The sequence below is a fragment of the Gadus chalcogrammus genome, chromosome 8, assembly GCF_026213295.1.
Source record: "Gadus chalcogrammus isolate NIFS_2021 chromosome 8, NIFS_Gcha_1.0, whole genome shotgun sequence".
NCBI classification, from domain to species: domain Eukaryota; kingdom Metazoa; phylum Chordata; class Actinopteri; order Gadiformes; family Gadidae; genus Gadus; species Gadus chalcogrammus.
The window spans coordinates 13,789,461-13,813,243 of record NC_079419.1 but is presented as its reverse complement, the minus strand read 5'-3'; the positions used below and the strand labels follow the sequence as shown (position 1 = coordinate 13,813,243).

Below are 23,783 nucleotides of genomic sequence, written 5' to 3'. Positions count from 1 at the left end.
CTTTTTACAGTCATTCCCACGAGTTTGGCCCAAACAGTGAGAAGCGATTAGTGGCTTTGGAGTAAAGCAAAAAGAGCGAAAACTACTTTTCCCAGCAGCGCATTAAACCGGTGAGACGTCCGGTCCGACCACCAACCCGGAAGTGTGAACTGCGAAGTGGAAGCCAGAAATATTTTGCCAGCTGGCTAACGTCAACTACAATGTGGTTTCTAACACTAACAGTAAGATTGTTTGATCATTTATTTGTTTCGAAAAACCAGTAAGAATCGGATGGTTTCGCATCACGACACCGACGAGTATAGTAGATGAGGGATTATTTCTGCGATGGTGAAGCAACACCAGCAGTCGGACTGGAGTCGAACTCGCTAACCAGGTTGTTGAAACTGGTCCAAACTACGCGATATACAAACCTTTTCGTCCAGTCAACACGTGTTTTTATTGACGCTTTTTAGTGGGCAGATATGTTTTGTACATTGATATAGAAGTGACGATTGCCTTCTCGTGTGCAAGCAGAATTTATAAAGAGACAATATGTTTCTATGTTAAGTGTCGCGTCAGCTCAAAGCTTTACTTAAATAACAAGAGGAGCATTGACCCTACAGGTTAGAATAATGGACGCTATCCGTCTTGGATGGGAAACCAAACACACCAACCATTTGGCGTATTAACTACCGAACAAGACCTTCTATTATGATGAGTAACCTCAGTTTACTTCCCCGTTAAAATGATGCATCTTGTGTCATCGTGTGTTTTTATGAGTCATCAGTTACAGGTGCATCGCCGGCTCTACCAAACTCCTCCTGAGACCATTATATCTGTCGGGCAAAACATCCCTCGTGTGTATGTTTTAATGTCTTATTTTTTATTACAAGGATCTCATACTTTTAACACGATTGCAGATTTTTTCTGAAGTACAGCGGTTTGTAAATTTGACTACCAGCTTACCTGCTGGACTGTAGAATGATAACGCCTGACGCCAGCCAAACTGATTACCGTCGTCTTCATTCTTGTTCTACCAGTACCCGTCTGTCCAATTTGACAGATGGAGACGTTTTGGTTCTGATAGTGATGCAATTGTTTGACAAATGGTGATGTTCTGACGATTAAGTCATGGTTCTGATGGTGATGGCATGGTTCTGATGGTGATGTCGTGATTGTGACGGTGATGTCGTGTTTTTGTTGGTGATGTCGTAATGGCGGTAATGATCTGGTTGTGATGCTGATGCTCTTGAAGTTGTGTCTGTGATGCCGGTGTTGACATGATGGTGTTGATGCTGGTGGGGATATGGTGGTGTTGCTGTAGATGCTGATGGTGAAATGATGGTGTTGCAGTGGATGCTGGTGGGGATATGGTGGTGGTGATATGTATGTTTGTGTGCCTGCTGGTAGTGATATGCGTTGGTGGGGACATGAAGGTGTTGGCTGTGTTATGAGAGTGATATGATGGTGTCGGTGGTGTTATGATGGTGTTGGTGGTGACATGCTGGTGCTGGGGGTGATATGATGATGGTGGTGATATGATGGGTTTGGTGGTGATATTATGGTGTTATTATGGTGATATGATGGTGTTGGTTGTGATATGATGGTGGGGGTGATATGATTTTGTTGGTGGTGATATGATGATGGTGTTGGTGGTGGTGATATGATGTTGGAGACATGATGGTGATATGATGATGGAGACATGATGGTGATATGATGTTGGAGACATGATGGTGATATGATGGTGTCGTACCCTGCAGCTGCTGAGCCCTGCGTCGCCTTAGTGCCAGAGCCCGCGACCCCGGGGGCCCGCCGTCATGGCGCTCATCGAGGGGGTGGGAGATGAGGTCACCCTGCTGTTTGGGCTCCTGCTGGTCCTGATGGTGCTGGTCCTGGCCTGGGCCTCCACCCACACCGCTGAAACCGCAGAGAGCATCTTCAGCCCCCCCACCGCTGCCAGCGCCAGCTCCTCTCTGGAACAGCACGCCACCCTCGCCGCCACCACCACCACCACCACCACCGTCTCCTCCGACGCCGGCTCACAGACTCTGGCCCCGCCTCCCGGAGAGGAGGGCAAGACGGAGGGCGTGGAGGGGGAGAGGAGTGCGGGAGGGGGAAATGGTGGAGAAGGAGGAGCAGCAGATGCCGCCGGAGAGGGGGAGGAGGCGGGGGAGGACGGAGGAGAAAGGAGCGTGTTGGGAGACGGGCTGAGGCGCAGAGAGGCGGTCGCCCCACAAGAAACAGGCGGGGAGGGCCAAGGGCAGAGGAACATGGTGGTCCGCCTGAAGTTCCTCAACGACACGGAGAGGCTGGCCCAAGTTGAGCCCCAGGACACCATCGGATACATCAAACGGTAGCGCAAATACTCTACATGCTGTACCCTGCTCTACTCGCACTACTAAACTCTCTAATGCAAAACTATACGCTGTAAAAAAAATAGTGTTCATTCACTGCAGTATTCAGTTGCTCTCTAATGCAATTCTAGAACCTGCAGTACTCACACCGCTATTCTCTAATGCAAAGCTATTCCCGGCAGTACTCACAATAATATACTCTCTAATGCAATACCAGACCCTGCAGTACTCTCACCACTATTCTCTCCAATACAATACTGTAACCTGCAGTACACACACTACTATGCTCTCTATTACAATACTATACAGTACTGCTATACATTACTATACTCTAATACGGTACTATACTATTTAATACAATATAGAATACTATATACTACATCATGTTTTATACTAGTATATAAGACAATTCTATACCCTGCAATACTCTAACTATGACTAAAATATTATACCATCTACATTACACTATAATCTGTAGTACTCACACTACTGTACTATCTAATACAATGCTATGTTCTGCAGAACTCTGATTTCAAATAATGTAGTCTGTGATCCTCTCACTTCAAATAGTCTACCCTCCAATCTTCTCCCCTCATTTAAAGTCTCCTCTGCTATCCTCTCTGTGGCCAGACTCTGTTCTCCTCCCCTTGTCTTCTCCTTCAGGCTCCCTCTTGTTTACCTCCCCTTTAACTTCCCTAGTTTCCCAGCAACAAGGAAATTCCCAGGCAGAGAGGATAAGCAAAGATTGTTGCCAACTAGATAACTCCAGTTTGTGATTAGGGTCTTTAGAGATACAACTTTGTTTTTATTATAACATTTAGTCACTTAGCAGAAGCTGTTATCTAGAGCAACGCCAAGTGATTGACAATCGAATTTGGACTAAACCCTTGTCACAGAGGTGTCGCGTGAGGACAAACACCGGTGTCACTCCCAGGTAGTAAACTAGACTCGTGAGGATGGCACACATTGACCATGGACCACATAGGCATATATACAGTTGTCGTCACTAGTTTAGACAACTACATGTGCCCTGGTACATACCAGGGCACAGGAGCCACACCTGTGTTTCTCTTAACGTGACGCCTCTGTGATAAAGGGTCTCTTGACCGAGGATCGACCTGACCGCCATCCCCCCCCTCCCTCCCCCACCAGGACGTACTTCGCGGGCCAGGAGCACCAGGTGCGGCTCATCTACCAGGGCCAGCTGCTGCAGAACGACGCCCAGACGCTGGCCTCCCTCAACCTGGCCCACAACTGCGTGCTCCACTGCCACATCTCCCAGCATGCAGCGCGCAGCACGCCGGTGGGAGCCCCTCCCACCCACCAGGTTCAGGTGGCGCTCAACGTGGGCAGCCTGATGGTGCCCCTGTTCCTGCTCATGCTGTCGGTGCTGTGGTACTGCCAGATCCAGTACCGGCACTTCTTCACCGCGCCCGCCACCGCCTCCCTGGTGGGCGTCACCATCTTCTTCAGCCTGGTGGCGTTCAGCGTCTACCGCCGCTGAAGGCCACACCCCCTCCCTCCCTAAAAGACACGCCCATCCCCATGAGGTCACATGCCTTCTCCTTCCCTCCTCAAGCCTCGCCCCCTCCCTCAAGCCCCACCCACATAACAGGCTCCTCCACATCAAGCTACACCCCTGGCTCCATAAAGCCACGCCCCCTACCTGCTCTCAACCAATGCCTCCCGCAATTCTCTCGCGCTAGCTAGCTAGGCTGCTTTCTACTTTGCTATAACTGCATCTTTGCCTGTTTGCCGTAATGCAGAAGAACGCACGCAGGAGCGGCTGCGCTATGACCCAAACCAACTTCCTGTATCCTGACCTTAGCCCCGCCTCCGCAGCCCCACACCTCTAACCTTGTGGGCCTCTGGGCTCCAGTGAGAAAGACTGCTCCGGCTTGCCGTTAAGAGTCTGTTGGCCCCCCCCCTTCATTTGCTACGCTGGACGGTACTCGAGGGGAGACGTCGCCGTGACGACCGAGCTGGAGAGATTAGCGTTTTTGTTTGGTTTATTTCGATGATTACAGTTGACTCATGGTGCCTGGTGTCGCTGCCTGTGTCGTCCAGCCCAGACCGGGCTGGCATGGAGCACAGGAGCATTTCTGTCTGTCTTTCTGTCCGTCAGTCTGCTCACTAATTGACGAACACCCACGAACACCCCTCTCCACAACTCCCCTGTCTGTCTCTCTCTCTATCATTGATACTAGGATAATCTACAGAGGGACTGTTTGTCTGCCATTATGGAAGTGTAAAATCTTTAGTGTAAAATAACACTTTTGAGGAAAAATTAGTTATATTAAATATTTCTTTTATTTATACTTGTTGTCTTTGCTTTTTTGCCATGTAACCGCCAAACATTGGACATTTTCCAAATACAAACATATAATCGAAGAGTGTTCGATTATATTGTGGTTGACTGGGACCGGTTGTGCCTACTCTCCCAGAATCCCATGGGGCGGGAGGTCATCGTTTAGTGACATCACACATATAGATAGATAGATAAGTCTACCCAGTGGACTGTACTAAAAGCATCGAGGGGAACACTCCCACTGGTGATATCACTTTGGGGCAGAGGTCAGCTGTAGGTAGCTGTAGTATATCAGACAATAATAGTTTGTTTCATCAATAGCATAATGAGGTTTAGAGTTACAAATTAAAAGTCTGTACATCCCTGATAGTGGATTCTCCCGGTTGGAAGGTCATTTTGGGTCTTCTTCCCAATTGTCAACAGACCAACGCCTACGGGTGCTCCTACTAAACACACGTTATACGGGCAAAGTCTAGTCGACATTTTACCTTTAGCAGACGCTTTTAACCAAAGTGACTTACATGGAGTGCGAAAGTCTTTCCGTGCTGGTGCAGCCAATCTATAATCAAGCAGAAAATAATAGACCATTAAAAACATTCATAATTTGGAGAAAAAAACGTTTGAGATTTTTCGCCCAGATTCCTTATTTTTTTAACGTTCCTTGTAGAAATATAATACTGGCTAGTAAAGCTCGAGGTATTGCAACTAAACTGCTTGTAGAACCTGCAAGCAGTTTGTTTGCGAACCTGCCCGTTGTGAGGTAGAAGTAGGTCCTACTGTGGTATTTCTGGTCGCCACAGGGTGGCAGTGCAATCCAAACTGTCTAATAGTTGACGGGTTATTATCCTAGATCCATAAAGGGCACAGTTTGGCTGGTAAAGTCAGAGCATGTGCGTGTCTGGCTGTGTGTTTTTTAACACGTTTAATTTGTTGAAAAGTGTATGACTTAAATGTGAAAGGAAAACTTATTTTCACAACACCTGTGAGACCGCAGGTGTTATGGACCAGAGTGTAAAAATAACAATAAACTCACACTTATAGCTTCTGGTTTCTGAGAATTCAAACGGTAGCTAAAACACATTATGTTCCCATGGGGCCTGTTCTTGGGGGGGCCTCAAAATGACTGGAAACAGGATATGTGTTTTGTTTTGCTGTGTGTGTGTGTGTGTGTGTGTGTGTTTCGTTTAGCTGTGTGTGTGTTTGTGTGTGTGTGTGGGTGAAGGTGTGTGCGTGTGTGTGTTGTAAACAATCAGATTGCTGCAACAGGAAGTGGATCACTGTGTGGTTTCATCTCCTCCAGTTCTGAGTACACCGCGCCACCACACAGCTCAGCAGACACGCCACCCGCCGCAACAAGGGGATCGAATCTCCTTCCAGTTAACCCTGTGTTGTCATAGAGACCTTGAACCTAGACCACAGTCTGGACTGTAGAGCTGTGGAGGTAGGCCTCCCCCCTAGACCCCGGTCTGGACCATAGCCCTCCCCCTAGACCCGGTCTGGACCATAGGCCTCCCCCTAGACCCAGGTCTGGACCGCAGAGCTCCAGACCTGCCTCAAGGTCAGTTCCACCTTGGAATAAGGATGAATAAACACGGTAGTACCATTGAAGAATATGGAATCGTGTCACCTTTTAAAAAAATATTTTATTCTCAGATCATCAAACATATTTGAACAAAAAAGGTTTGGCTTTGTACAAGTGGCAGCATTCAGATATTATGGGATACGTCTTGACACATCATTCATATGTACATTCAAATTTTGGAATCTAGAAGACCCTTTTAAATAATACATAAACCCTTTCATGTTTTTAGATCTCCAGCAATATATACATAATGAACCTAAAATACTAGAGACTCTGAGAACCAAGACAAGGTCACAACTAAACAGAGCGGGAACCAGAGTTTCCTCTATTCGTCTGTCCCCAGTTGACCATGTCCACAGTCACACAAACAACAGTGTCAGTGTTAACCTGCAACAGAGAAGCCAGCCCTGTCGCTGAATGGACTCTGTTGGCCTGGGGGTCAAGAGAGAAGGGGACTGTCCTGAAAGGGTTTAAAGCGACAGAGTGTGGGTGTTGTCCGGGTCCGATAGCATGGAGGCCCGCGACAGAGGGGCTTTATTGCTGAGGTGTGGACGCTTGGACGGCCAACACCGGTACGCCTGGAGAACCCTCACCATGTCCTTCTGGAACCGCACCCCCACAAAGGCGTAGAGGAAGGGATTGATGCACGCATGCACATAGGCCAGGCTCTTCAGCAACTGCCCCGCGATGTCAAGGCGCTTGATCTGGTCGCAGTTGGCCATGGTCACGTTGTTGGCCAGTGTGGCCTCCAGCATCAGGCTGCAGTTGTACGGCAGCTTGGAGAGGACAAACACCGCCACCACCACAAGGATGACGCGCATGGCCTTGTGCTTGCCAAAGTTGCGGGCCTTCAGAAGAGTGTAGACGATCATGGAGTAACAGAACACCATGATGAGGAAGGGCAGGCAGAAACCCATAATAATCTGAATAGCCAGTACCAGGACCTTGGTTCTGTTCCCATTCCCTCCAGGGAACACCATCCTGCAGTACTTTGTCTCCTCATAATCCTTGATGTTGGAGAAGATAAACTCTGGGAGGGCCAGGACCAGAGCCAGCAGCCACACAGCACCGCAAACCAGCTTGCTGTAGCAGAGCCGCTGGCTTTTGGAGTTCTGTGCGCTGGTGGTCTTCACGATCACCACATAGCGGTCTGCGCTGATGCAGGTGAGCAGCATTGTGCTGCTGAACAGGTTGATCTTGTACAGGGCCGAGTTGACCCTGCAGAGGCCCAGACCGAAATTCCAACCCTGGGCAGCCTCTGTCGCCCAGAGGGGCAGCGTGCCCAGGAAGAGCAGGTCGGCCACAGCCAGATTCAGTAGGTACACGTCCGTCATGGTCTTCAGACGCTGGCGGAGGTGAAGGAAGGTCCACACCACCATCAGGTTGCCAAGCCCACCCACCACGGCGATGGTCCAGTAGAGGGGGGGTTCATACTGGGCTCTAAAGGCTCTGGCGGCGAAGCGGTCACAGTAAAACTCTGAGTAATCATAGTCGTCGTCTGTTGGGGTGATGGAGCCATAGTCCATGGTTGATGTCACCATGGACGTATAGTCCAGAGTAGAGGAATCCTGAGGAAACAGGAATAACAGAGACTGCTGTTTAAAATCATCCAGACAAAGATATAATCAGATGGCAAGAGGGGAGACACTGGGACAGGTTAGTGTAGTGGCTAGTTACTTCTAGGAACAAAAAAAAAGGTACTGGGTTAGATTCCCAAGGCTTGCAATCTATCAGTAATCATCTAGAGCCTAACCCCTTCATGTAAATTTAAAAAGTGACCCCTCTTAGCAAGCATTTACTAAGGGGTATCAATAAGAAATCATATGGTTTCCTACCTGGATCGCCCAATCGGTGCTCATTTCAGCAGTTGATGTCATCTTTGAAGAAAGACGTGAATAAGCTCGGAGTGAGGGGGGATATCCAAAGATATTTTGATATTTCCACTTTGCAAAACAAATGCAATTAAGTCACAAAGTGCATCCTCTTAACAATGTCCTTGATTAGGCTTTCATGCAGAGTGTGAGCGAATAAGCACATGAATAATGACAGTAAAGTTGGACCAAAACATTACTATTGCACCAGTAATATATATTGTTTTTATATATTATATGATATATATTAAATATAAATGTGTACAGATAAAGGGTACACTTACGTTTGAGCTGAGCAGGCATATGTCAGAAGTAGGGTTTGCGGTGTGTGATACTCGTGCCGCTGATTTAGAGAAGTCTGATAGTAGACTGGGAGGGAACAGTGGTGACGTTGTGGGTGGAAGACAAAAGTAGAAGTATCTCACGCTACCTGCCCCCCTCCAGACTCTGACGTATCCCGACTGTGATTTAGTAATTTTGTCATAGTAGCAGTTTGACCCTATAGGGGCCTCACAGGGTCTGTAAGCAGCATGAAAAATCAAGATAAAGCATTGTTAGTGATCCTGAATCTACAGGATGCACAGCATTGAACTTTGCCTGGAGGGGGCTAGGCATCCTGCCTGTTAGGTAGAAGGGTGATTGGGGTTTGAACCCAGACCTTTTTTTGACCATTTTCCTCTAGAGCATCTTCTTATGCTATTCTCCTATTTATTTTTTTGCCTATTCTCTTCATCGTCTTAAATCATATTATTTATCTTTGACATATTCTATATATTCTATCTTTCGCATGCTTCAATGATCTATGATCGTGATTAACTTATTTGTCATTTGATCTATCTTCAACATATTCTGTATCTTCAACGAATTACTTTAACTATTTTCAGCATATTATATTATGTATCTTCATCACATTATATTATCTTCAGTGTATCATTTTTTGCATCTTCAGTATATTATATTTTGTATCTTCAACATTGAAAGTGTGTCAACAGTAGCTGTGTTGGAGATCGTTCCCTATTCACTCACTCACTATTCCCTATAGTGTTTATGATATAGTGCACTATATAGGGAACTAACAAAGGAGAATTCAAACCAGCTCCACAGGTGCTCTGAGTGAAACTAGGAGGCGTCATCGTGACCTGGGGTGAAGATAAGCTTGTCGATTTCGATAACTTCTCTATATTCTGAGATGAAGGGAACAGTACCTCTCTATTATGTTTCTTTGTTTCCCTATTTAAATAACTTCGTGACTGTGTAGGCATATATCATCTAGACGTCACTCTTGCCTGGGCGGTTGCCATGGTGATAAGGGGGACGGTTGACTGGTGGGTTACTATGACGCACCTTCACACTGACACCAAAAAAAGGGAAGACTTTGGTCTGCGAGCAGTGCAGTGTGGGTTTACTCATGGGCAGTGTGTGGCCCTATGAACGTGCGTCTCTGTTGGCAAACAATGTCCCTTTTCAAACACTTCCTGTAGGTAGGGACCAGTGGCGATTTCTCTAAGACTGCAAGGGAAGCTCAGCTTCCCCTAAAATTTCGAACATTAAATTGTCAAATATGTATTGTTGTGTTAACATTTCATTGACTACAAATTCGTTAAAATACGTTCATGACGAAGACGAGTTCGATAAGAATCTTATCCAAGACTGACTCGATTTTGTTAACTTCTCATACATTCCCGTAATGTCAATGCATTAGACCGTAGAAGCCGAGCGTCCATTCACTTCAATGAGACTGCATGGAACAGTTTTTTTCATTGCCTCGAAACTCGACGGTCATTGGATAAATGCCCAGATTTGTCCCGCCCCCGGACGCTCAGCGTCTCTGGGGGTGGATGGAGCAGTGGGCTGGCCTGGGCTAGCCTGGACGCTGGGCTTCCGCGTTATGATTGGAGGATCAGTCGAAAGTCTGAATCACTTTTTGATTGACAGCTATTTTGAGATATACACAGTCACTTCACTATCTGAGTTCAGTGACAGTCCCATCGCGGATTTTGCAAGTGAAGTCTCATGACAAACTGCAACACATTTCTTGGTATTTGCTTGGCGAAATTGCTTCCATTATTAATTTAACAGGGTCACAGACCATTTTCTTGAAAAGGAACGGAGGGCCGAATTGAGGTATAAATAAATTGACAACTATTTTGATGTAGGCCAAAAATGAGCTTCCCCTCTTTAAAAGACCAGCAGCCGCCACTGGGGGACCACACATGCGAAGCGTGATCCCAGTCAGATGTTTGGCTGTCATCGGGCAGCCCATCATCTGAGAGCATCGTTCGGGCCGGGGTGTTGATTAGCGCTTCAAATATTGTTCATATCTTAGTTGTGTCCGAGTATTTTCTATTTTCAACTTATTCTGTTATTTATAACAGCCTCTAAATAACGCTATCCTTATTAGGAAGCATTTGGTACGATCATCTTGTAAATATAACATTTAATTTTGTCAAGCGTCTTTGAGTCTTAGAAAAGCCCTATATACGTCTTATGTATTATTATAATTATAATTATTATAAATAATATTATACATTATTAATAATAACAATAATAATAATGAATAACTAACATTTTTAACTACGAAAACTTGTCAAACGCATAGTTGTTTATCATTCTTCAACTTCCGCTTTCAACTGTCGTTAGGCTGAGTTCACGGATGCCGTGACTAGACGACTAATGTGGTGGGGAAATACACATGTCAGTTTCACAGAGACAGCCTCACGCAACACCTCGTGACTGCATGCAAAAATACATTTATCAGATGTTTTTCACACGTTTTCACCCTTGAGAAACTTTTGTTTTTAAGACCAGCTACTGGATGAGTGCGTCAACCCTTTGTAGACACTTGGGTAGGCTACGTGCTACTGTGCTAAAGCACACACGCACACACACACACACACACACACACACACACACACACACACACACACACACACACACACACACACACACACACACACACACTGAAATGAAATCTTTATACATATTATGCATACACTCATATATAGATACATACATGCATAGAGATACATGCATAAATATGTGTGTATACCCATCTCTCAGTCTCCATGTGGTGCTGGTGGAGGTACAGAAGGCTGGTATGAAAGAGGCTCTTGGTTCTTCTGCGTCATGGAGCCTTCCTGACAGAGCCTCAGTGCTGAGGCAGCTCTCCCAAAACACAAAGCCCCCTGCAGCCGCTAGAAGGCCCAGCCCGGCCACCCCGCTCACAAACACCCCTGCAGAACAAAGAGCTGCCGCTTTCCAGAAGGCCTGGTGACCATAAAGGGCCCGGAGCCGCAGCTCTCTGGCTGTTTACAACACAGGTCGTTGCAGCTTCTTCATCACACCTCCAGCCTCACCACACCATGCCTCTTCCTCGACGCCGATCCTCCTTCCTGGGGCAGCCCTCCTCCCCCAGCGCCCCGACCGCCAACGCCGCCGCCAACGCCGCCGCCGGCAGGATGGGCTTCGCGGCGGGCGGCACCACGGCCCCCCGGGGGGTATTTGTGGGCAGCGCGCCCCACATGGGCGTGGCGTCCTCCGGCCTGGGGACGCGGGTGTCGCGCCGCGCCCTGGGCATCAGCAGCGTGTTCCTGCAGGGCATGCGGAGCAGCGCCGTGGCGGTGGTGCCGCGCGCCGGCGAGCGCGCCCACGCCGGGGCCTCACAGGGCCTCAACGGCTGCCTGATGGAGTACCGGGACAAGGTGCGGGCCCTGGAGCTGCTGAACCAGCAGCTTGAGGAGCAGATCCGCCTGGGCCTGGACCGCAAGGCCTCCAGCGCAGGGTCCTGGGGGGCCCTGAGGAGGGACTGGGAGGACGTCTACAGACAGGTAGGGGAGAGAGACGGGTAGGTGAAGGAACAGAGGGAGCAGAGAGACAGGTAGGGGAGAGAGACGGGTAGGGGAGAGAGACGGGTAGGGGAGAGAGACGGGTAGGTGAAGGAACAGAGGGAGCAGAGAGACAGGTGGGAGAGAGAGACGGGTAGGTGAAGGAACAGACAGGGAGCAGAGAGACAGGTAGGGGAGAGAGACGGGTAGGGGAGAGAGACGGGTAGGTGAAGGAACAGAGGGAGCAGAGAGACAGGTGGGAGAGAGAGACGGGTAGGTGAAGGAACAGACAGGGAGCAGAGAGACAGGTAGGGGAGAGAGACGAGTAGGTGAAGGAACAGACAGGGAGCAGAGACGGGTAGGTGAATGAACAGAAAGGGAGCAGAGAGACAGGTAGGAGAGAGACACAGGTAGATAGAGGAAGAGACAGGGAGCAGAGAGACAGGTAGGTGAATGAACAGACAGGCAGCAGAGAGACAGGTAGATAGATGAACAGAAAGGGAGCAGAGAGACAGATAGTGGTAGATGAACAAACAGGGGGCAGAGACAGGTAGGAGAGACACAGGTAGATACATGAACAGACAGGGAGTAGAGAGAAGATAGGTAGATGTGCAAACAGGAGCAGAGAGACAGGTAGGATACAGAGACAAGACAAGAGAGGGAGACATGCTGGAGACAGGTTGATTTTTAACAGAGAGACAGACCTGTAGGAGAAAGGATGGAAAGAGAAAGAGAGGGACAGGTAGAAAGGACTTCATGTGTATAAAACATTCCCTTAAAGCTGTCTCTGTAGTGACCTCCGGACTGGAGACAGGTGCTTAGCAGTCTCTCTGTCTCCTTAGGTGAGTGAGGCCTTTCTGGACAACGCCAGGCTGATGCTGCAGACGGAGAACGTCCAAGCCAGCGCTGAGGACTTCAAGGACAGGTGAGATGAGCGTCTCATGGCACCGCTCCACTGTGGACTCGTACCGAACTTGAACCCACTATTCCACTGCCAACAGCTTTAAGCTATGGGTCCCTCCCAGCACTTCAACCTGACCTCAAGTCTGGTCATCTGAAACAGGCTACGTGTCTCAATCCCATCAGTCAGCTGTAAAGTCAGTGATGTTGTGATCACGGTTGTCCTTTTCCGAGCAACAAGATGTTGTGCAAGAGGAAACTAAGTCTCTAACCTGATTGTGTTGTGCAACGTCTCAAAAAGGAAGCATGACTTAACTATTGTACAGTAGTACAAAATAGATTTGATCACAAAAAAAACAAAAACTCCTTGGGTGCCTTTTTCTTTGGACCAAACTTTATTTTCATGTTGTAGTCTAATCTTTGTAATTTCTATCTGTGCACGCGTGCATGTGTGTGCATGCACGTATGCCTGTATGCATGCCTGTGTGGATGTGCATTCGTGTGTGCCCGTGTGTATGCGTGTGTGCCCGTGTGGGTGTATGCGTGCCCGTGTGGGTGTATGTGTGCCCGTGTGTGCATGCGTGCCCGTGTGTGCATGCATGTTTCCAGGTATGACAACGAGCAACCCTTCCGGAAGGCTGTGGAGGAGGAGATCAGCTCTCTCTACAAGGTGATGGAGGACGCCCGCGAGACCCAGGCTGACCTGGAGCAGCAGATGGAGAACATGAGAGCCGAGATCCAGGACCTAGAGCAGAACCACGAGGAGGTGCGTCCACAACCTCCGGGGAGGCGGGACGGTGGACGTCATCGACCCGGGGTTGTATGCTGCGAGTCATGTCCTTGGTCTGAGGATTTGACGAATTGATGTTGCAGTACCAGAAGATTTTTTCCATACATGTGTATGAGGCGCTGATCTCTCATAGTAACCAACACCTTGTTAGTTAATTAACTACAGTAGGTGTTGGTTGGAAGCAACTGACAAATGAATGTCAGTTCAATGTAACTGCAAGAATAACAACCACTATATCATAATAATGCATATAATATGTATAGCATAGCCATACAAACAGGATCTTAAAGGAGAAGTGTAGTCCAGTGGTTAGGGGGTTTGAATCCCAGCTGAAATGTTCAGGAAGTCAATGAGGCTCCTCGTGCCATGTGTCAGTCTGGATGACCCCACATGCTCCCTGATCCAGTCCTCTGATCCCGTGTCTGCAGGACGTCAGGGTTCTGTACCACCAGATGGCCGGCCTTGATGTGGACGAGTCAGAGGCTCCGATCCAGACCAACCTGGACCAGATCCTGGCCTACATCAGGTCCCACTGGGAGAAGGTCATCGAGAGGAACCGCGCCGAGACCGACAACTACCTGGAGTACAAGGTATAGACTGCTTCCTAGATTACAGGATACAGATTATTCCCTGGAAAACAAGGTACAGACTCCTCCCTAAAATACAGGACACATACTATTACCTGGAATACAAGGTAGAGACTACTCCCTAGAATAAGGAAACATTACAGACTACTACCTAGAATACAAACAGACTACTACCTCCAATACAGGATACAGACTACTACCTAGAATACATACAGACCACAACATAGAATACAGACTAGTTATTTACAAGATACAGATTACTAACTAGTATTTAGGGTACAGACTACTAATACAGTATATAATCTAGTCACTATTATACTATAACAGAAGAGTAGCTAGTCGACCATAATATAATGTTTGTGTTCAGCAGGAAGGCGGTCTGGGCGGTAAGATGAGTCGCGGGCAGGAAGAGATGGAGGGCCTGAAGACCCAGTGTTCAGAGTCGGGCTGCAAGATCCAGTCTCTCCAGGCCGAGACAGAGTCCATCAGAGCCCTGGTGAGTCCAGCACACCCGGACACACTCTGCGAGGCCTAGAAACATACATTTAATCAACAAACCGTAAACGAGGGCTACCCATGCCACCATGACCCAACTGTGGATGTCTGGGATACAACTGATGTTTTTGGTTTACGGTGTAAAAAATAGATGATATGAATTATTAACGTGAAAAGGATGGGTTCTTGGCTCTGCCTGGTGGAGGGGTCCCTGAGCGAAAGACTCAATATATCAGTTCATGCATTGAGGTATTGAACTGACTAAACACATAACATGGTGTATGTCACTCTAGCCAACAAGTGCAATGTATTTGGTTTAAAATAATGTTTATAATTTTAAAGAAAAACATGTAACCTACATTTAGGCCAAGGCATCGTTCAGCAAGATGCTCTTCATGCAATACCTTGTTGTAAGTCTGTTTGGATAAAAGCGACAGCTAAATGAATGCAATGTAATGACATTAGTTTCGAGCTCAAAAAGTCTGAATCGTTGTTTTCTACAGAAACGAGGACTGGAGAACTCGCTGAGCGACGCCAGGCACTGGCACGACATCGAGCTGCAGAACCTGGGCTCCGTGGTCGGCAAGCTGGAGGCGGAGCTGAGCGAGGTGCGCGGCGACATCGACCAGCAGCGCCGCGACTACGATACGCTGATGAGCAACAAGACTCGCCTGGAGCAGGAGATCGGCGCCTATCACGGCATCCTTGACTGGGAGGAGAGACGCTACCAGCCCTGCCACGCCACGTGAGACACGCAGTTAGCTAGAAAGGTGGTTAGCTTGACTGACGGTAAGCTGGCCCTACAGAACTTAGCTAGAGTGACTGTTCTGTAAAATAAAGTTTGCACATTCTATTTCTTATATCAGTTATTCTGTAATCTTGTACCGTAGCCTAAAACCACAGATGGGGCACAGGTGTTGGTCTCTTTGTGACAAAACTGGATTTTATATTTTGAAAAAAAGTGGGAATGAAGTTGGTAGCTTCATTATTTTTTTTGTTATTATTGGAAGATATAAGCCTGGTACAGAGAATCTGTAATGAATGACAAAAACCTCCCGACAGGACCTCAGCCACTCCCTGTGAGACCAAAGGCGCCACAAAAACAACCCAAATCTCCAATGCCAGCCCAGCACAATAAAGACCCCCCAGACATCTAGACGAGGACCACCACCTGGTTTACAAGTTCTGCTGTGAATCCAGAAACCTGAAGCACTAGCATCTTGATTAAATAGTGAACCGTTATCCGACAGAATATCCCAGGATAGTTCTGGGTGGGGGGCGTGTGGACCTCGTGTTTAATGGCATGTAGGCCTACTCAAATCTAAAATGTACTAGCTATATTCAAAACATTTACAGGTTTACCGTTTCATTTTTACCTTGTGACCTTGAACTTCGAAATACATGGTTGTTGATATATTTTCCTCTGATGGAATAATAACCGAATGCACTGTTCCTTTCCTTATGATTAGGTTAAGAATGAAAAAAAAAATGTAATGCATTGAAAAAATAAAAATAAAGTTCCAAATACCAAATTGTACTTGAATGTTGGGTCGTCTGAAATGACTGAATGGAATTATTATTGGATGTCAGAAAAAATGCTGAAATTAAAGTTATATAACTTTAGACTTCTACTTAGCCCTTACAATTGCAATTTTTTCAAAGCAGTGAACTATTTTCAGATACATAAACTGATGGCTTATTTCTCAAGCAGGGGATGGCCGTAAACAGTTTAAATATTGTAACTTTTATGCACAGTTTAAAAAACGTGAGGAAGATGACAGGAAGGAGCTCAGCAGTCCCACTGTCCTATTGGACAACAGCAGTGCAGCGGGCGTTTCTCAAAACACAGCTCAACAGTTGTGTGATCGGCCCCATAGTTCTGTGATGAAATGTGTGTAGATAAAATAAATAGATTCAGAGGCAGGTTTCCCATAAGGACGTGACGGTTTAAAAACAGATTCAAAGCAGTTCACCCTATTCAAGTCTCATTTCAATTCTTTTTCCAAAAAACAGTCTCTTGCTATTCCGGTCAATACAGTCAAATGTAAAATCCATAATTACAGTCAAATCATATGCAGAACACCAACTAGTCCCACAAAAGGCCACTAAAGATTTTACGAAGAATCCCACAGTTCTACCCAACTGCTTCCTAACCAGGAATGTCTCTGAAGGGCTGCCGTCGGGCCGCGTCGACCTCCCAGCGAGTACCTACTCAGATCGCCATGGAGACATTACATGTGTGTGAATCGACAGTTTGTACACGTCTCCGCCGGCTGTCCGTGTGCCAGTGGCTGAGATGATGAGTGTGTGTGGGGGGGGGGGGGGGGGGCAGGGGGGGAGGAGAAGTTGGGAGGTCTAGTCGTCGTTGGAGACGGAGGAGGAGTAAGGGAGTGGAGGGGGGCGGAGCTAGGCAGGGTGAAGCGGCACGCATCCCACGCCGACTCCCCCCTCGTGCCACGCCATGGGCGCCAGGAAGGCCCAGTGGTTGGTGTCTGCGTTAAACGTCTCCACAGAGTTCAGGTTGGACTGGCCGTCGTATCCGCCCACGGCGTACAGGCGGCCGCACGTGGCCACCAGCGACACCCGGCTGCGCCGCGTGTTCATGGCCACCAGGTGGCTCCACTGGCCAGCGGCCGCGCTGTACACCTCCGCCCCGCTGAGGAAGCCCGAGCCGTCGTAACCGCCGGCGACGTACATGTGGCTGCCCAGGGCGGCGGCGCCGTGGCGACAGCGCTTGTTGATCATGGCCGACACCGGGTGCCAGCGATCCGTGTGGTGGTTGTAGAACTCCACCTGCAGGCGGGCAGGAGGAACAGCAGCTCGTTGAAACTGGAGGGGACACCGGGAGACACGACAAAAACAGGCTCCATTCGTTTTGAATGGAGCTGGGTGGGAGGAGCTAAGCCTGGGCGTGGCTGCCCTGGGAAGAGGACAACGCAAATGAGCAGCGATGCAAAGGACCTGCCGGGCATCTGCCCTGAGCGACACCGCCCTGGTCTGTGATCTCAAAATGTAAGGTTCTCTTCCAACAATGTAAGGTGCAGCTTAACAAATAGTAGCTTTTCGGACGTAATAATTACACGGATGTGTTAACATAATACTGGTGTTATGGTGTTAGTACTGCACTATTGTAGCAGCACTGTGTGTTCGTATCACGAAATTGACATCATCCAAACTGACCGTGTTAAAGATCTGCAGCCCGTCATGGCCGCCCGACACGAATATCCTCCCGTCGAACACGGTGACGCCCGCCGCGCTCCGACAAGCACTCATCTCCGTGACGACCGTCCACCTGACAGACAACAACAACACCAAAACAACACGTCCGATGACAGGTTGTCATGGTTACAGTTAAAAGTTCACCGTTCAGGTGAATGAAGAGATCTCTAGAACGTGAAGGCGTGTCACGGTTTTCTACAGTGGTGTCATGTTCATTGCCTTCTCATTTATATACTTAAATACTCTTGTGTGATTGCTAAAGGGACATTGCCTGGGCTTCTTTATCGCTTTCAAACCGTTTCCCTGGTATTTCCCCATTAGGTGACTTATTTCGTCGAATAACTAACCCAAGTACCCATGCTGAGTCAAAAGGTCTTAACTGGGAGAGCGCAGCCGGTTAGTGGTGCTCACCGGTCTGTTTCTGGGGAGTAGCACTCCACTGAGTTCAGAGAAGACTTGCCGTCGTAGCCTCCACACACGTAGATGTGGCCGTCAATCACCACGGTTCCCATGGCGCTGGAGAGAACGAGTGCGTGAGAATAAGAGGGCGCGGGGGGGGGGGGAAACCCCAAGTACCTCTTGCTGTACAACGCATCATGTTCACGCTCAAGTGTATTCTTTCTTGTGATGAAGAGACATTGTGACCTTTTGAGTCAATTCAACCTCAACTGCTAGTAACGAAGTCAACAGGTCGAGTTGACTCAAAAGGTCTTAATAAGCAGATCTTATCAAATTAAAATCAGAAAAACAAGGCCTATTAATATTATTTTCATGAAACCTTAAATTAATTGTTATTAATATTATTTTCATGAAACCTTTTCTAGGAATTCTGAAAATTCTGTAGAGGAATGATATTCAAATATCTACTCGAATCCAGCTACTGGTTTCTCCAAATTTCCTCAAATTTCCCATCCAAGAACAAGTGAAGCCCATTTGCGTACAACAAAGGCTTGTTTGAAAAGGAGGAAATGTAACATCAAATGTTTTTAAGAATGTTTGACAGCTTTAAAATACATTATTTATGTAAAATCATGCAAATCTATGCAAGGAATGGCCCCCATCCAACTTCCACAAGATGGACGACACAGTGTGCAGCACACCAGGATCAGCCCTACTCTCTGAACCCGTCGACAGTGTCTTGCACACTGACTAAGGCGTGTTTCCACCGACCTGCGCTGGCTGTTCATACTGGAAACCCGCGCCCATGTGTCCGTCTCCGGGTTATAGACCTCCACCGTGCTGAGCCGCGATTGGCCATCAAATCCCCCAATGGCGTACAGCAGCCCGTTGACAACCGTCACGCCCACCCTGCTCCGTGACGTTTTCATTGGCTGGCATCGCTCCCAAAAGTTTCCGATAGGGTCAAAGACCTCCGCAATGTTTAACGAGTCCCCTGAACGAAGAAGAGAAACAGAACTCAGCATGTCTCCATCTGAGGTGATTTATTGATTTGAAATAGTTGAGGCAATCCTCTCATTATTTGCCAATATGTTAAATGTGTAGTTTAAACTCCCATTTTAGTTAAGTTAGAGATTGACAGTTGAAGCGATTAACAAATTACAATTAACAGAAAACACTGGTTTCTTAATCCCAGAAGGGAAATTCATGTGTTTAAGAGCAAGAACTACACACAATCTGTTGGTTATATGCATGGAAAATCTATGTACATGACCAACAGATAGTCCGTCATCCATCAACATACCACAAGCTAAATGTGAAGCCACAGCGAGGATAAAACAGCCATGTTCTGAAACAGTTTGTCCGTGATCCATCAACATACTGTATTTAAAGTTTTACAGAAGATAAAACAGCTGTGTTTTATAGCAAATAGTTTACTGATGGATCAAAGACTATCCCCTACATCTCAGTCTGGGGAGGACAGGGCAGCAGTGTGGCCTGCCAGGCTGGGTCGTACCAGAGCTGTTGAGGCCTCCCACGGCGTAGATGAGGCCCGTGATGGAGGTGCAGCAGCGCGGGCGCGTCTTGAAGGCCGGCAGGTGGGGCCGGCGGTCGGGCATGAGATGAAAGTCTTTGGCTTCGTCCACCAGGTCTCTGGAGGAAACAGGAAGCACAGCGGCGGACGCACAGCGTCAGTACCAGGTTAAAAGCCTGTTAAAAGCCACTACCAGTTAGACATTTTGAACGAAATCGCAGAGAATTCAGACGCCATTTGACCTACTATTCTGTAATTCAGCCGAGGCTTTATCCAAAGCTATTAACGTTCGGCGTCTTTCTCAAGGAATCCTACAGGTAGTCAGGTAGGGATAGGCTATAGGGACCTCTAGGGACATGTGAATCGAGCCCAGTCATTTTGGTCCGGCCACGGCCTCATCCTTTCACCAGGAAATGACGGGGAAGTGAATCCTCACCCGGTGACGTCACTCACCGACATTTATGACAGCAGCGCACCAGCTCCTCCTGCTGGACGCGGTCCGCTAGGAACTGCGGCCGGCACAGCGGGAGGCGGATCTTGGACAGGAGCTCTGGCAGCAGCACCTCCCGCTCCTTCGGGTCATGCCGGACCCAGGCCAAGACCGCCTCAAACACCTAGGGGATGCGGTTGCACACACACACACACACACACACACACACACACACACACACACACACACACACACACACACACACACACACACACACACACACACACACACACACACACACACACACACACACACACGTTAAGTTCAGACCCAAATGAGAGCTAGTGATATTTCAATCTTCGCGCATCAAAGGTCTGACCTTTGACCCCTGACCCCACCTGCTCCTCCGCCTTGATGTTGAGCTCATCGCAGCCCACCAGCTCCACCAGCTCCTCCCCCCGCAGGCTCAGGAACTCCTCCGACAGTGACACCTCCGCAAAGTGCTGGTGGACGAAGCAGTTGGCCGAGTCGTACAGCGTCGTGCACATCATGGTCTCGGCAAACTGCCGCACGCCCAGACAGTTCTTTGGGTGAAGCCTTCGGAACCGGAGGAGGAGAGGGTTAGGACGGAAGGCTTCTGTTAAGGCTGATTAAACACATTGGTCGGGCAGCATGGAATGATAGTACTGTAATTGTATTATCATGTATGACAGTGTCCATGTGGACAACGTACAGAATATTATCAACGTATCTGCCCTAATGAGAGTTTTTTACATCAGGATATTTAATCATTTGTGTGTTCGAATTTTTGCAGCGGAACCGCTTAATTTGAATACTTGATTTCTCAAACAAGGAGACGTAGTGGAATTTGACTCCAAAAAAGATGCTGTTCAGATATTGTGTACTCTTCCGACAACACCTAAACTAAAACTGAATTTCCTTCCACAAAACTGTTTAAAAGACATTCAGAATCTCATGTTGTAGTGTACGCACGCAAACGGAGGGCATTTGAAAACACTGACAGATTTCGAAAGCATTCTAAAGTAGCCGGCTTTACATTCGGCCGTCATGGCGTGGACATGGCCTTCGTCAACCGTATCAAACACCACTCCCTCACTGGTTGTGGGGGCAGAGAGTGGGACAAACAGGGAGGACGGCTCACCTCTCCTGGAGGAAGGAGCAGCAGGCGTCCTTCACGTTCTGGAGCTGCAGGAAGCTGGCACCGATCAGCAGGCACTGGACGTTCTGCTGGTCGATGGCCACGTGGCCGTTGTATGCAAAGTTTATAAGAGACTCTAGTGCACTGGGGAGAGAATAGCAACGTTTAGAATTCAACCAGTATGTATTCTACTGGTGGACATTGGGAGCTAGCCAGTACAACCACAGACTTTTACTGATGGACAATGGGAGATGACCGCTACAACAACAGTCTTCTACTGTTGGACACTGGCAGGCTGCCAAGTCCAACTTGGCAGCCTCCCAGCCTTCGACCGGTGGACACGCGGGTGTGCCCACCAGTCTTCTTCTGGTGGGCACTGGGAGAGGCCCAGTACGACCATCAGTGGTGTACAGTGGGTGTATCGTGTGCCTGGGCTCACCTGGGGTCCATGCCCTGCATGACGATCTCGTCCTGTTTGCACTCCACCATGTCGTTGGTGAACATGGCGTGGAAGTAGGGTATGGACGCCGCCAGGACGATCCGGTGGGCGCTGAACTTGTGATCCCCGACCTGCCGGAGGAGACAGGCCGACGTCACTTCCAATCAATAACACAGAACCTGATGTACTTATGCCCATGCGAGGGCTGCATAGAATAAATGACTACCAAAATTACTACCACTGCCGATATGTGTCGTATTGCATCATTAGATCTCATGAAAATTTAATGGAGAAATTGACACTTTTCATGGATCAATAACATAATTCAATCTCATGCTGTATTTATATTAGGAAATTAATACCAGTGGATACCCAACTCATGATAACTTGATAAAACCACACATCCATATTAGTTGGTTGACATTGATTATGTGATACACGGTGTACAGAGCTGCTTGATGTTAAATCCCCCCCCCCCCGGGATAAACCATTGATTTAATCTAGCATAATCCTGATTACAATAATATGTAGGTCAGCGGTAAAGCTTTCCCTTCCAGCCAGGAAACACCCAACTATCAGAGAGGTATTCCACCTGTGTTTTCTCATGACGTCTTCTTTTGACAAAAGAAAAAAATGATAATTATAATATACTGTCTGTCAACACAGTCAATTAATAAAGCGAATTTTGTGCTTAATAATTTGCCAATGTGTAAGAATGTACTGCTGTTGACCAATAGTGGTCCAGTGAAAGTGAACCCATTGCATCCTGTTTGGGTCATCTTTAGGGAAGTTAACTAGCTAGGTTAGAGTTTGTCACCACTGGCTATCTCTAGTGAAGTAACAAAGGAAGGGCTCAACACGGGCTGCACAATAAGTGTGGATAGGGGACTTTGTCCACTCAGCTGACAGGAAATTCAGGCTCAATCGTTTCTCCAAATTACCTTCCAGTTGTTTCCGTTTCCTGACTATTGGCCACTTCCTGTTAAATGTCAATTTAATAATGAATTATTACCGGCGTAATGACAGTGAATAATTAATGCATAAATTGAACTGAGGGATGGTGGCCACTGAATACAATGTTACCAGTTTGACACTTATCCCGTTCAGGTTGATCTCATACTTTATCTTCCGCATGACAAGCCCTCTGGTAACCATGGTAACCTCGCAAAACCTTAGCGTTGATTAAATGAAAAGCCTGCACCAATGATGATTATGTACGAGCTGGTGAGTCCGCGTCATTAGCTTGTGTGTGTAGACGGGGTGTAAACTGGTGGCTAGCTAACTAGCCTTCAGGATCTACTAGTTCTTCTATCTCTGGTTACCTTGAGCGTCACGTCACACAGCTTCCCCTGCCGTCGGATCTCCTCCATGACGGCATATCCGCGACCGGGCAAATCATGGACCGAGAAGTGTACTAGATCCTCCAATTCTTCGCATATAACGTCTCCCATCGTCATGAGGGTAACAGGTTCAGCGGGTCTCGTACTCGCATAGCAAGGGGCAGAGTGGCCGCGACGCTACACCGTAGGAAGACAGGAAGCGCCGCGAACGACACCGGCCAGCTGACAGGGGTTTTCAAAGTAAAGGCACAGCCGACACTATAACGATACTTGTTTCCCAGTCGTTCTACCATGGCTTTTCACTTTTTGACATATTGTCGATACACAAATGATTGAGCCTTGAATTTATAACTGTATTCAGCTATTGATGTGAGGATCACTTTTATTTTAAATGATCTCTAGATTACTGAGCATGTCTAACAACCGGATCAAATCGGTTTACTTATTTACGGCCTCCAAATCTAACCTCAACCCTAAACGACAGGCCCAGTGACATTCCATAACAACCTTTCAAACACCTGATACTCAGCATGGTTGGAATGCGTTTCACTCCAATCGAAGCCCGTTCTCATC

At 47.8% G+C, this 23,783-nt stretch overlaps 4 protein-coding genes across 9 annotated transcripts; 2 read left to right on the top strand and 2 right to left on the bottom strand.

The window, feature by feature from the left end:
* Window positions 1-97: 97 nt before the first annotated feature.
* Window positions 98-6,381, top strand: LOC130388045 (transmembrane and ubiquitin-like domain-containing protein 1). Of its 4 annotated transcripts, XM_056597363.1 has the most exons (4): window positions 98-221; window positions 603-840; window positions 1,740-2,332; window positions 3,486-6,381. In XM_056597363.1, the coding sequence occupies exons 3-4, from the start codon at window positions 1,797-1,799 to the stop codon at window positions 3,835-3,837; spliced, it is 888 nt and encodes a 295-aa protein (XP_056453338.1). In that variant the 5' UTR covers window positions 98-221; window positions 603-840; window positions 1,740-1,796; the 3' UTR covers window positions 3,838-6,381. The 4 variants fall into 4 exon arrangements, with proteins under 4 accessions (XP_056453338.1, XP_056453335.1, XP_056453334.1 ...); XM_056597360.1 differs by lacking the exon at window positions 603-840 and having other exon boundaries at window positions 98-373; XM_056597359.1 differs by having other exon boundaries at window positions 98-840.
* On the bottom strand, window positions 6,147-8,478 carry LOC130388044 (C-C chemokine receptor type 9-like). Of its 2 annotated transcripts, none has more exons than XM_056597356.1 (3): window positions 8,379-8,478; window positions 8,059-8,166; window positions 6,147-7,791 (listed from the first exon to the last, which is right to left on the bottom strand). In XM_056597356.1, the coding sequence occupies exons 2-3, from the start codon at window positions 8,098-8,100 to the stop codon at window positions 6,694-6,696; spliced, it is 1,140 nt and encodes a 379-aa protein (XP_056453331.1). In that variant the 5' UTR covers window positions 8,101-8,166; window positions 8,379-8,478; the 3' UTR covers window positions 6,147-6,693. The 2 variants fall into 2 exon arrangements, with proteins under 2 accessions (XP_056453331.1, XP_056453332.1); XM_056597357.1 differs by having other exon boundaries at window positions 8,059-8,100; window positions 8,379-8,443.
* Window positions 8,479-10,658: 2,180 nt separating this feature from the next.
* Window positions 10,659-16,202, top strand: LOC130387868 (phakinin-like). Of its 2 annotated transcripts, none has more exons than XM_056597165.1 (8): window positions 10,659-10,940; window positions 11,155-11,921; window positions 12,761-12,843; window positions 13,428-13,584; window positions 14,037-14,198; window positions 14,563-14,691; window positions 15,194-15,435; window positions 15,753-16,202. In XM_056597165.1, the coding sequence occupies exons 2-8, from the start codon at window positions 11,457-11,459 to the stop codon at window positions 15,826-15,828; spliced, it is 1,314 nt and encodes a 437-aa protein (XP_056453140.1). In that variant the 5' UTR covers window positions 10,659-10,940; window positions 11,155-11,456; the 3' UTR covers window positions 15,829-16,202. The 2 variants fall into 2 exon arrangements, with proteins under 2 accessions (XP_056453140.1, XP_056453141.1); XM_056597166.1 differs by having other exon boundaries at window positions 15,194-15,479; window positions 15,753-15,841.
* A 31-nt stretch (window positions 16,203-16,233) lies between these two features.
* LOC130387867 (kelch-like protein 18) lies at window positions 16,234-23,755 on the bottom strand. The gene is made up of 10 exons (XM_056597164.1): window positions 23,193-23,755; window positions 21,871-22,001; window positions 21,435-21,575; window positions 20,671-20,869; window positions 20,296-20,456; window positions 19,825-19,961; window positions 19,080-19,302; window positions 18,321-18,425; window positions 17,871-17,982; window positions 16,234-17,483 (listed from the first exon to the last, which is right to left on the bottom strand). The coding sequence occupies exons 1-10, from the start codon at window positions 23,325-23,327 to the stop codon at window positions 17,097-17,099; spliced, it is 1,731 nt and encodes a 576-aa protein (XP_056453139.1). The 5' UTR covers window positions 23,328-23,755; the 3' UTR covers window positions 16,234-17,096.
* Window positions 23,756-23,783: the final 28 nt, after the last annotated feature.